Source organism: Pelecanus crispus, chromosome 4 (genome assembly GCF_030463565.1).
Source record: "Pelecanus crispus isolate bPelCri1 chromosome 4, bPelCri1.pri, whole genome shotgun sequence".
Taxonomy (NCBI): Eukaryota; Metazoa; Chordata; class Aves; order Pelecaniformes; family Pelecanidae; genus Pelecanus; species Pelecanus crispus.
The window spans coordinates 15,285,077-15,298,674 of record NC_134646.1 but is presented as its reverse complement, the minus strand read 5'-3'; the positions used below and the strand labels follow the sequence as shown (position 1 = coordinate 15,298,674).

The 13,598-nt window shown below is 38.4% G+C and overlaps 1 protein-coding gene across 1 annotated transcript in view; it reads left to right on the top strand.

The window, feature by feature from the left end:
• INPP4B (inositol polyphosphate-4-phosphatase type II B) overlaps positions 1–13,598 on the top strand; it is a 292,966-nt gene that overhangs the window by 113,523 nt on the left and 165,845 nt on the right. Inside the window, exons 6-7 of the mRNA XM_075709895.1 lie at positions 4,659–4,777; positions 6,666–6,782. Coding sequence (XP_075566010.1) covers positions 4,659–4,777; positions 6,666–6,782 — 236 coding nt within the window. The remainder of the gene's footprint in view (positions 1–4,658; positions 4,778–6,665; positions 6,783–13,598) is intronic.

The following is a 13,598-nucleotide window of genomic DNA, read 5'->3' as shown; positions in this document are numbered from 1 at the left end:
ATTTCTGGTTTGCTTTTTCGGTTTTGTTTTGGTTTTGTTTGTTTTCCCCCTTTTTATTGTAATATAGTCATTGGGATTTTTTAGTCTTTCTCTCTGTGCTCTGTTCCTCCATAGGGGTAATGTTTTCAGAAAATTCTCCCTGATCCCATGAATCAGTCACTGAAACTGTGAAGCAAGATTCTGCTGTGTTTACAGCATAGCCTGGTTTTGAGGAAACAGTAACCAGTCTTTCTCTTCTGTTGTCTTTACGTGCACGCACATGCACAGAAGAAGGATGAAGAGCACAGCCAGCATGTTAATGCAGCATAGAGAACAGTGAAATACTGAATGGGACAGGACTTGAGCATCAAAAATCTACTTGTGCGGTTTACGTTTACAGCATGTGTGGTTTGTGTGCATCGTAGTGGTACTGGAATGTACAGGACAATGTACAGGCGTGAGTGATAGAGGAGGAGCACTGGTTTACTGTGACTCTTGTAAGAATAATATAGCTTTAATAGTAGAACAACAACAGTAGTGGAAATGAAATAATTAATATTCTCTTTGGTTTTATTCTTCAGAAAATAAATGTTGAAGGATAACATTAACTAAATATCTGTTTTAAGACATTTTAAATGGTAAGACACTTTATATGGACCACAGAATGTTGCAAAATACATAAGTACTTGTAAATATATTCTAGAGCAATTCTTTTTCTTTGCAGCCTGTCATCTTGCTCTACACATAGCGATTACTTTGCTGTCTCTCTTTCCTTCTTTTTCTTTGCTGAATATGTAGAGGATTTGTTTCTTCCTGCCGTCTTAACTTCTTTCTTTGTTGCTATAAAAGCATAAATTATTCCTAATGCAGTTCGTCCTTAAACACTCACTGTACACTGATAGGCTTAGCAGAGATGGGATCACCAGGGGAATGGATGACTCAGGCTTTTACTCACTGAGTCAACAGTCACAATGAGTAGATTCATATACTTTTGGCATGTAAGTACAAGCTGTCACTTCGGTTCACTGAGTTTTGTTGATGAGTTTTTCCAGAATTAATTCAAGCATAGTGAAGTATTGAAAAGTAATGTGACCGATGTATATGGTCTGGGCATAGGTTATGATGGAAAGTGTATCGATGTTGTTACCTGCTCTCACTGTGTTACATTTGCAGTTAAGAAAACATCCTTAAGATGCCTTTCATGTTTATATTTTCATCAGTTTCTTTTTGAGTAGTGTGTCAATAATGCCCAGCAGATGTGTTTAAATATATAGCTGGTATTTCATTTCCACAGCCATGTAGTGTTTCACTTTGCCCAAAGAGTGTTGACTGTTTCTTCGAGAAGACCTAAGATTTTCAGAGTTACTGCTAGTAAAATAGTTCAAAGGGCAATAATGCAGTGTGGGCTGTGAACAGGCTATAACAAACTTCTCATATTCTTTGGCATCAGCTTAAAAGTAGTCCTTATGTGTTGTTAAACATTTCAGTGGGGCTCCTTTTAAGGGAAATGATGCACTGTGGCTCAAACTGACAAATTGTGTGTCACACCAAATCTTCAGTTCTCTGCCAGTGACAACCTCATTGAAGATCCTCTCTGACTGGCCAGGGTAGTTGTGAACAGCAGTAGCCCAGTGTCACAATAGAGACAAATAACTCTGTCATCAAAGTAGATGCAGGTTTCATTTTATTTCATTTATCCTTCTGCACTGGGATCTCCCAAAGAGTTCTGATGTTTTGTGCTGATCCTCCCCACTGGAGATATGCAGATGAATTATCTTCATGCAGCTCTACCCAATGAAATTCAAGATTGTGTTGCTAAGCTGCCTTTTGACAGGAAAATGATCTAATAACTGGATTGCCCTACTATCACAGAAATTGTCTCAGATATCACCAAGGTGGTGACCACTTAGTGCAAATCTTCTTCCTATCGTTAAAGTTTTATCAATAGGATAAAAGCCTGTGCTCTTGGCTGCTACAAGAATTAGTCACACCTAGTTAATGTATTTGAGACATCCCACGAGTAAATCAAATCATTATTTATGGCAGATTTAACTCCATTCATCATGCGCTATACTTTTTACAAGACTTCAGCTGTAGGGTTCCTGCTACAGTCAGTGGTGAGGTTCTGAGGGGATTTGTTTTTGTTTTTCCTAAGTTTCTGTCTCTTTCTAGTTTTTCCTTCTGGTCTATTCCTGTCATCTTTGGAGGTCCATTGAACTGTGAGCTGGCTGGCCTGCCTTCCTTTGTGGTGGGTGTGAAAACTTTGACTATCTGTCAGTGTTCCAGATTCTGGTAGTGAACATGAGCCCTCTTGCCATTCTTCTGAAACTGTGATTCACTGTGCTATATTCTAAAAACATGATTATAGAGTGGAATATTTAAGGATTGGGTGGTGGCGTAAGATCAGGGTTTGCTGGGGGAAATGGCTGTATGTGGAATTTTCAATGATCCGATACTGCATCTGTGGTCAGCTTTACCAAGGATATAGTTCCAATAGGTAGGTGTCTGCCCAACCTTTTGTGCTTTGGTAACTGCTTTTCAGTAAATCTACTTATATAATTCTCTAGGTCATATCAAATAGTGGTATTTGGAGTCATTTTATCCTAGGTTCAGATAGGTGATTTTCTTCCTAGTAGCTGACATAGTGCTGTGTTTTGGATTTAGTATGAGACGAATGCTGATAACACACCGATGTTTTAGTTGTTGCTAAGTACTGCTTATGCTAGTCAAGGACTTTTCAGCTTCCCATGCTCTGCCAGGTGCACAAGAAACTGGGAGGGGGCACAGCCAGGACAGCTGCCCCAAACTGACCAAAGGGCTATTCCATACCATACGATGTCATGCTCAGTATAGGAACTGGGGGGGGTTGGCCAGGGAGCAGCGATTGCTGCCTGGGTACAGGCTGGACATCAGTCAGCAGGTAGTGAGCAATGGCATTGTGCATTGTTTGTTTTGTATATTCTTTTATCATCATTATTATTATTTTCCTCTGCTGTCCTATTAAACTGCCTTTATCTCAATCCATGGGTTTTACTTTTTTTTTTTCTGATTCTCTCCCCCATCCCACCGTGGGGGTGAGGGTGAGCAAGCGGCTGTGTGGTGCTTAGTTGCCAACTGGGGTTAAACCACGACACATTTCAATAATGTGAGCCTTAGTAGCAAGGAATTGCTGGCAACTTGCTATTCGAATCTGGTGCTGTTATGTCAGCTGTTTCATAAAGACTTTATCATGCACAAATTTTTATTCTTATCCTGCTTTTGCCACCAAATTACGATAGGGTCAGTTTGAGACTGTCTGCCAAGAGATTTCATTGGCAATTCAGGCTAAAGAAAAACTTCAAAATATTCTATGAAGGTTAGATATAATTGTTTCCTTGTTCCCTTTAACTGTTGTGGAAGAGTGGTAAAAAAGCTTCAGCCGGTTTTCTTTGTATTTCCTCAAGCAGCAGGTCCAAGCCCAAAGAAACAAAAAGTATAAACCAAGCTGAGCTGGCCTTTTGTATGCATCAGAGCTTTCCTTGCTTTGGCTTCTCATCAGACCAGGTTTGCTTGCTGTGAGGATAATCTGACTCACCTTTTAAAATGTTAAAGGTCAGCTGCACTTGAGGAAGCCCCCAGTTGGCAGTGTCTCCTAGAAAATATCCTCAGCTCTTTCTTGACAATTAGCCTCTCCAAACCTATAGGCTTTTCTTTTCTTCCCTCAGGCTTCTAAGACCCCAGTGTAGTTGGAGGCACTGCAGAAAGCACTGGGTAGATCCCATCACAGTATTCACTGTTGCATATTCCTTATTGAAGAATGTAAAGTGAATGGGTTTTGCCTTTAAGCCAACGCATGCCCCATTAGTCCACATCCCTTCTACAGAGCAGCTAATGGTGCGTTTGTTTCTTTCCTCCTCCTCTTTGTTTTTTTTTCAGTGCTTTCAGCCTTTTGGTTAGAAGGCATGAGATGTGTTAGTCTAAAGAGTGAACTCAGTCACCTGCGTGACTGTGAGCCCAGGATAAAAATGAATTATTAAATAAGAACTGAATTTCTCTATGTTTATTAGATGAGTTTTAATAATGATGTCATATAACCAGAATACAATTATTCCTCTCATTTATATGCCAGTCACTGACAAAATAATTGGTTACTTTGCTGTCTGCTTTTGGGTATGTAGATTTTTATTCACTGATTAATTCTACTAAAAAGTTCATAATGTAGTATCAGACTATATAAACTAACCTAATCACTGATAGCCTTTAACTGGTTTAGAATGTGTTTTAAATGGTCATGTACTGTGAAAACTGTCAGAAAAGAAATGATCGAGTTAGGCTGCTGAGAGAGATTTCGTGGCAAATTAAATGAGTGCTTATGTAAAATTACCTACTGTTGTAGTGTGTGTAAGTGTGTGCGTATGCGCACGCACATCCATATACTGGAGCTGATGAGCCTCTGGCAGGGAGCTTTGCAGAAGCTGCAAGTATTTTTAGTGGAAACGAAATCTCAGTTCAGTTCTGCAGCATGTGACTTCCTATTTCTGTAAGTTACTTCCAAGGGACTTCCTCTGTTAAGTCGGCTTGTCTCTAGAGATTTAATCTGGAGCCGGAGTATAGTCTGCTTTGTCCTGTGCGGTGCCTGTGACAGCATTTTCCCAGAGTTTTCTTTTGAGCATTTTATTTTTATTTTGTACTGTCTCCAGCATGCAAGGATCTAGTGGCTGCTACCCGTGATCGGAAGCTGAATACGTTTATACAAGTCTCAGTGGTACATCCAGCAGAGCACATTTTGACGAGGTATTCAAGCACTGAAATCGTGGAGGTGAGACTCTTATTCAATTAACATGTTGATTAATGAATTGCTCCTTTCTTACTTAGAAAGTGAATGAGAAGTAAAACAAGTTAGTGCATGGTCTCAGGTAAGACAAGCACACTCTGGCAGTTAGTAAAGCATACCTAAGAGTGTTCTGTATTTCTTGGCATTTAACCAGGATAAACAGTTAGAAATGAACTTGGCTTTTCATGAAAGCTCTGTTGTTCCAAGTAGAGGTATGGAGAATACTCCAGGTCTCCAGACATAGGTCTAGAATGAAAGAGGTAATAGTTGCTCTCATGAAAGCACAGGGCAATGCAAAGTAAAACGAAGAGTACAGTAAGTTTGTAAATTATTTTTAAATTACAGAAGAATATAGGGGTATTATATGGTCTGTTTTCTTATCTGTTTCTCCTTCTGTTTTTTCCATTGGAAAGTTGATGCTTTTGCAATTTGAAAAATATTAGCCTACTTCTATAATTAGGGAAAAGAGTGTGTGTACGTAATGTCTGTGACTTTATATAAAATTATTAGTAACTTGCATCACGTATTACAGCAAAAGTTGTCTGAGGCTGCTTTGCTAGTCTTCGCTTTGCCCTGTACGCGTCAGTGTCAGAAACGGCAAAAATGGTTCACAGAGAAAATTAAGCGTGAGCAGGCAATGTAGGTGTAACTTGCTTAATTTACTGGAGAGACTCATTAAGAACAGGGAAGTCTTATTGTAGACACACACACGATTTTGCCAAAGGCTTGTTTTAACTGTTAAATACAATGAGAATATTTCATGAGCTCTTTGTGTGATCAGTTTCAACTAACTACTAATTAAATTGTTATGGTTTCAGCCATCAACCATCCTGAAAGTGCTTAGTTCAAATATCTTGTATCCAATCAGGATGTTTCATTGCAGACTGTCTGGAATGATGTTGTGCAGAAGATGGAACAGATATATATCTATATATATATATATAGATATATATATATATCTTTTTATATATTTTTTTTTTTTTAAGTTGATGCATTTCCTAACACAATGTCCTAGACCTGAATGAATCCCTGAATTTGTTGTGTCAAGGCTCCCAGCTTCATAGTCAAGCTTTGGGGGAGGGGAAGGTAGGAGCACAGAAAAGTTATTTTTCTTCAAGAGAAATTATATTTATCATGCAAATCCTTTATTTTACTTAATAGAAAATTTAAGGATACTAGCCTGGTAATCTTTGGAAATTAAGTATAATTAAACATTCAGAAATTATAAACAGCATTTTATGATTCATTTACCTGTTTGTATATCTGATGCTATGATATAGTTACTTCTGTGTACAGCTTTTAGATATAATCATAGCGTTACAAAGCACAGGAATGTTGTCTTACTCCACTACCACGTGAAGAGGGATATTGTAATCCCCTCCACACAAATCAGTGTCCTTAATGCAATACAGGGAGTTTCTATAGCATTTCTATAGACATTTTATTGTGACTTAATGAAGATCTGTGTGTGTCTGTGTAAGTTATAGGTTTAGTTCATTTAAATTAAGATGAAATTGTGGTACTTGCAGAAAGTATTGTGGGAGAAAGAAAGGGATTGTTTATTACAGGTTGTATTCCAGATGCTGATACCTGCTGGTTGAGCTGTTTGAAGGCATGTTGCTAGGCTCTGTTTCAGAAGCACTTAATATCTTTTCCAGTTAAAAAACTTTCCAGAAAGTTTCAAAAAACTTTCATGACAAAATTTTGAAGTTGTCCAGTTTTCTTATTGGTTGGATAATACTTAGCTCTTCACATCTCTCAGCTGTAGAATGCTAACCTATTTTAAAGAGCCCACAGTTTCTGTACATCCACAATGGTGTGCTAGACATTGCACAGCTGTTACCTTAGCTGAATGTTTACTCATGTTACACAGGGTACAAGAGATCCACTGTTTTTGACTGGTGTGACATTCCCACCGGAATACCCCATCTATGAGGAGACTAAAATAAAACTAACAGTCTACGATGTCAAAGATAAATCTCAAGACACGGTAAGTGCTTTGCTTTGTTTCTTGCATAAATCTTACTGAGGATTAAGTTTCTTGCCATGTTGTTCTTTGGTTCTCTTTAGCAAGTTTGCAAATTGGGGAAATAGGTTTATGTAGAATTGGTTTTGCTCTTCTTCTATACCTAAAATGTACTTTATTTTTTTGTTGTTATATCAGAGAACAGAGAAAGAGAACCATGCACTTACGATGGACCCTTTGCTATTGTTTAATTGGTTACATGAATCAGCACAGGTATTCCTGGCAAATAAAAGATTACTCTTGTGTGCTTTTTGATGGCAGAGAACATATGGAATAGACTGAGATAACGCCACGGTGAATAATTTTTCAGAAATATGTTTCTGATAATATTTTACTTATATGCCTAAACCAGAATGATAATAGAGCCTGTAACCTGATGTTTGAGAGAGATAATCATAACTTATTTTAATCTCTTGCATGATGATACCCGCAGCTCTCCTGTGGCTGCTGCTATTATTGATTTGTAATGGTCCAAAATCTTCTGTGTCACTGCTAAAGGTGAATAATTTTGGGTTCCAGTGTTGTATATTTTTGGTTACGCTGTCAGTTTTTTACACTGAGAAGCAGTTACTCACTTGAGATGATATATGGAGGTCAGAGGGACTATGTGAGTGATTTAACTGCCAAAACCAGACCTTGAGTGCTGTTTTATGTGCTCCAGGTGATCTAAGACAGCTTTACAGAGCTAGAAGATATCATAGGACCTATGGGAGATCTGTGTTTTTGTTCTGTGGCAGCAGGAGTCCAGCTGATAGTTTTCTCTTGGGCATCAAAAATGGCCCTTGACACCTGTATTTAATTAGCTGAATTGCTCTTTACATATCTGTAAGTGGCCCCTGGTAAAGACTGTGCAAGTTCATGTCATGACTGTATATGTGTTCATTATCCATAAGAAGGGAATTAAAGGCATAACTTACAACTTGAGACTGTCTTTGAACTGCTTACATAAGTAAAGTTATAAGTTTAGAGGACTTCTCACTTTTTTTCAAGTAGAAAATAGTTGATATGTTTGTTTAAATTTTGGACCTCTGTGAGCAAATAGGTTGGATCAGTCTCTTCTTTAATGGAAATGTGTGGAATATTTTAGACATACAATCTGGATTTCTTTCAGTTTATAGACTAAGGTATTTTTTTTTCCGTTTAAGAATAACCGGGGAAGGGGCACGCACACACATTTTCACAATGTATGTTTTAATTTTTGGTTATGGTTTAGACTACAGGGGCTTAAAATGGGATCTGCTGTTTATTCAATAGAGTTGTCACCTGTGGACAGATGCAGGAGTTGAGTGAAAGGAATTTGACTTTGTCCCTTCCCTTCCAGTGTCTGTTGTGACTGACAGATGATGAATATCCTATCTGTAAGCAAAAAAAGTGGACTTGATTCATAGAGCTATCCCTGTACTACTGCTCTTCTAGTTGCAGACCTCTATACTGCCTCTTGTACAGGACAAGATCTATCCTAGGGAATGAATATAATTTGATAAGTTTTTGCAAACTTTTAAGAACTTTTTATAACTGTTCCTTACAGTTGTATTACAGGACTAGATTCTCTCCTAGAGAATCCCATTAACATAGCTCATAAGTCACAAGAGAGAATACCTTTCTCTTTTGTCATATCACTTACGTAGTTCTGCATAAAACATTCTAGATCTATAGTTTATAATACCTTTTTGCAGGGGAAAATGTTATTCCTATCTCTGGTTTACATATATTTAGCCTTTTTTAATATTCAGCCATTTTAAAACTGGATGTAGTTAAGAAAAAATTAAATAAGCTGTAAGATTTAAATCAAGGTAGACTGCAGCATGTGTGAATGACCCTGGGCCACCCAGGTTGTGACTTCATTTGTGGCAATATTTGGACTTCTGTTTACATCTTGGAATATCAGCGATGATAAAACTAATGGCTTGACTTTCTTTCCTATAATTGGAAGCCAGTGCACTTTTCTATTGATTCAGGTGACTGTTTTTTGAGTCTGGAGGTGTATACAGGTTCATTAAACTCAGGTTTAAATGAGCTGTAGCTTGAGACCATTACCAGCATAGCTGCAGCTGCACAGACCTCAGTGCTTGCTTCATGACCCAAGAAGTTGGATGTGTCCCTTTGGCAGTAAGCCTGTTCCGAGTGCTGTGGCTTCACAGGTCTGTTTATCCAGGCTACAATAAAGCTGGCTGGCTTCGTCCTCAAAAACTGCTGCCACAGCTTATGGCCGCAACACGTAGCCCCACCATTCCTCCAAACAGACAGGTAATCCATCTGGGGGTGGAGGGGAATCCAAGGCTGTTAGGTATGCTCTGCTCTTCCAGACCAGTCACCAGCTCATACAAGTGAGCATTTATGGCAGAGTAAACCTTGGATCTGACTGCACCATATTTTGCAGAAACTGGGCAAAAAGCTACAGTAGTAAGAATTTCCACAACTTCAGGGATACACTACTCCTGGTTACTTCAGTTAACCAGTTCGAAGTAGCTAATATCCCTTGTCACAAATATATACTTATTCTTTTCTTATTTCTCTTGTAATTAAAATGAAACTAAAGGAAGTGAATTCTGTGTGTTAAACTCTGCAGGATTTTACTGCCACAAATAGAAGACTGTAGAGAAGGTGGAGAAAGGGCAGTGGGTACATCACGTTTCTCTTGTTTTTTGCCTAAACCTGCCTCTATTTATACAGGACAATTAGGTCTCATTTTCAAATCCACTGGATTTTTACTATAATACAAAAATAATTAGATACTGCTCAGTTTGTACACGCAGGTCTTAATGCTGAAGTAAAAGAAGATGCTCCCCTCCCGTGAGAGACAACCAGAGGTTTTTTTTTTTTTTTTTGGCCCTGCTGACATGCTACTTGTGCTGCCCTTTTTAAAAAGATTTAAAAATAACCTTTCAGTGCTTGCATTCCTGTACCAGAAAGCAGATAGTTAACTTTACTCTTGCCTGTCATTTAACTTAGATTATATAAGAAGTGCAGTTTAATTATATTAAGGCACTGTGCAGCTGGTATCTCATTCACTGTGCTTGACACACTGAATGTTCTAAACTGCACTTTTCACTTTTTATGCATGTCTGTCTGATGTTGCTCATAATTATATCTTGGCTGTGTCAGGCTTTCTGTAATTGAGGCTTTTTAATATAATGAAACAAAATTTTTTTGTTTTGGCTAGTCATCCTAAGTTAGGGTGATTGGTTACCGTAAGTTTTCATGTAAATAGAAACTTTTAATAAAGACTATGCTATTCCTACTTTACTTTGACATAGTTGGAATAAAGAAGTTAGAGTGTGTTTATGAAATGTAATTTAAATATATCCAGTGAAGCCATGCATACAAAGCAGTGGGTAATGCCATATTCTGAAAAATGTACAGTGACATCTGTTTCTATATCACAATGATTTTTTTCCCATGTTGCCATGAGCAAATTTATGTTTCACTGGCTTGAGCTGCACTGTCTTTAAGATTTTAGGTAGTTGGGTTTTGTCTTAATGCTGGGGCTGCACCTGTTCTTTAAGTCATTGTCTAAGAAAACTGGAATTGGAGGCTCATATGCTGTTGAAATATTACCTCTGTACTGCTTTTGCACAGGCTTGCTATTCTTATCTTTCCTATAAGCATACAGGTTTGCCCAGTTTGGTCTAACAAGTTTTAAAGCTGAAGCTGGATTTGTTCTCTTTGAAAATACTGCTTGGCACTAGTCAGGTACCACTGCCACGTGACAGACCCACAGAAAATACAAAATAGATGGGTTTGTGTTACACTAAGAGGAGGGAATGCCTAGTGACTAATCTGGGAGGCAGCAGCCTTTCTTTTCTGTTCTGTGTTTAGAATGTATGTACTTGTGTCCTGCAGCAAGCGTTCTGAACTTCGTTGTGTAGAGAAGCATGGCTGTATTTTTAGGCAAGTACTGTAACATGTAGCTATGGTAAGGCTTTTGTTTACTTGTTTTCCAAGATTGGTTCTTCTGTTGCCGCATCTACGTCTGGTTTGTGTTCATTTAATGCAGTTACACCTACAGCTTAAATTCTTACTACACTGACTTTTCTACCTGTAAAGTGGGTTTGAAAATGTTTTGCATCTTGTATGACAGGATTGTGTTTGTTTTAATGCAACAAGATCTTGAGGTAAACGCTATTGTAATGTTCTGGTATGACATGTAGTGAGTTGGGCCACCTCCTTTTGATCCACGCATGGAGAAGTGCTGGAAGCAGGGGACAGGAACAACTTTCTGTATCTGGTGACAACTTTCTGTATCTGGTCTCTGTGTCACCCCTTCACAGATTCCTCTTACCTGTAGGAGGAGATGGAAACCAGGAAGCTTGAGAAGAAGCTTCAGCAGCAGAGAGTTCATATACCAACTAGGGTTAGAGACTTAACAGCTTTTGCTGTGTATCTTAAAGACCAGCAGGTAGATATAATCTCCTTTGGATGCATACAACTACTGGAATTCACATGTGATGTTGAATATGTAAACAACCACTCTAATGCTGTCTCCTGAGAGCAAGGAGAAACTGGACGTGTACAAGGCAGTTGAAATATTACGCGTTTAACAGTCTGGTCTTGCATTTGTTACTTCCCAATTTTTCTCTGAATCACTGAGAATAAAATTAGATTAACTTCATAATTTCAAGAGTAGTAGGGATAGAAGTGCAGTTTTGGGTATGGGAACATATGTTATAAAGTGACGCTTTTGGATTACTTAGGCTTCAAATTACATATCTTTTAACTGTTGAGGTTTGAATCTTCTATTAAACTTGCTCACTATAAATGAAAATTTGCAAAAGGCTTTTCTTTGTGTGTTTCTTGATATTGCAAGTATCTCTGATAAAATTGAATCACGCTGGGGTGAGTGGGAAATGAAGACTGTCTTTCACAAAAGAGGCATTTTGAGTTCAGTTGTGAAGCCAAATCTGAAGTGACAGCATCCCGTATTCCCTCATGGGCATTGATCTGTATCACAGAACCACCATGCCGCTTAGTGTGGTTTGCCATCTCTGCTGAAGAGGTCCACGGCTTGAATATTCGGAATGCTGCAGAGCATGTATGTGAAATGCATTAACAGAGATAAATGTGAAAGCTTGCGTGTCACCTACCTGCACTCTGCCTGTACCGGAGTGCTCTTAGTCCCTCACTCTTGTGAACACTAAAACTACTGAAGCTGTTTTTCTTTCTCTTTAAAACTTGAAGCAGTGTCGAAAGTGCTCTACTTAAAGAAAAAGCACTTGAAATTCTTCCTTTTCTCAGTTCTGTTCACTGTCATCTCTGCAGGATTTGTAGAGAAATATTGCCTTTAATTAGATACTTTTATTATCTCGTTCTTCTTAATAGAGCAGTACTGTACAGTACCATGGTCTTATCCAAAGAAATACTTGCAATAAAGCTTTAGATGTTCATGTTTCTTTTCAAAATAATGTAATTTTTTTCACAAATATATACTTGATGATAGATTTAGTTTTCCTTTTGCATCAAACTCTGTTCTTACTAAACGCCATTATTAGAGGTATTGGGGGGGTGGAATGTTTTTTATTTTTCTGGGCATGTGCATCTGGGATCCCCCTAAAGCATTATTGTCAGTCTGTCTTTGTATTTTTTTTAAAGTCTGGATACATAAAGGGAAATTCAAACTGCTGACTTCCATTTGGGTTTAGACTGAAATAAAATCTTTCTTTGAAGTGGCTAAGGGTATAGGAAGGTTTTGTCTATCTTGGTGGATCTGTAAAAGAATTGGGGATAAGTGTCAAGACCAGAAAAGCTACAGGTATGGACTTAAAGTCCATTTGCATCCTTACTGCTCTTTGTGCCTAGCCCGTGAAAATTCAATGGGAGGATTTGGCTTTGCAAAAATCTTTCTCCCTTTGAAAGCATGCTACTTTTCTTCCTACTTTTTATCCTACACTTTCGTTATTTTTTTTTTTTTCCCAATTGAGACCAACTCCTCCCTATTGCTGTATCTTCAGGTAAAGCAGTAATCTACTGTTTGTTAATTTTCCATTTTCTTTTCCTTTTCTACATACTCTTGTCAGTCAAATGCTACTGCTGCCTCACATCAGGCAAAGGTTTGCTCTAAGAGCTGACTCTTTGGAAAACTGCTGTAAAACTACATAGTGATAGGACCAATTGTATTCTGTAAAAATGTAAAGGGTTGCCTTGGAAATTTCTTGGAAATAAGGGAACCAAATTGTAAATGATAATGTTTTTCAGTAGACTTTATTTTAGCCAGCTAAGGATTTCGGTAACATCGGTGTGATTGTTACAATCTCTGTAGCACCGTCCAAAAAGCTTGCAAAGGTTTCATTCTTCCATGAATACATTGTATATGCACATTCATAGATAGCCTTCATTGCTCCATCCCTCACTAGACCAGCACGGAGCACATCAGAATAGCTGAACAAATCCAAGGTGGTTATTGCACTGCCCTATCATTTCTAATGAAGACTTTTAGGGTTGAAGGAGCACGTGCCTTGAATAGGCGGCCAGGATGTTTTCCTCTGAAATATGCATGCTGCGGAGGATAGAGGAAGAAGAGCATGGCACAGTGTTTCTCTAGTCGGTGTGGAGCAACCTGGCTGTGAAAACATGACCTCAGGTTGAAAGGACGGAAGCATATTCTTCAAAGGCTTGATCTGCCCAGGCAGCCCAGGCACTGCAAGCATGAAGGATTTCCTTGTACTAAATGCAGCAACACGGGAACGTTTGAATGACTCAAAGGATAAGATTTGTCTGTTCTCATTGGTGATTTCCCTTTTTTTTTTTGTCAGGTGAATGATCAGTTAGTCCCATCACACCAGC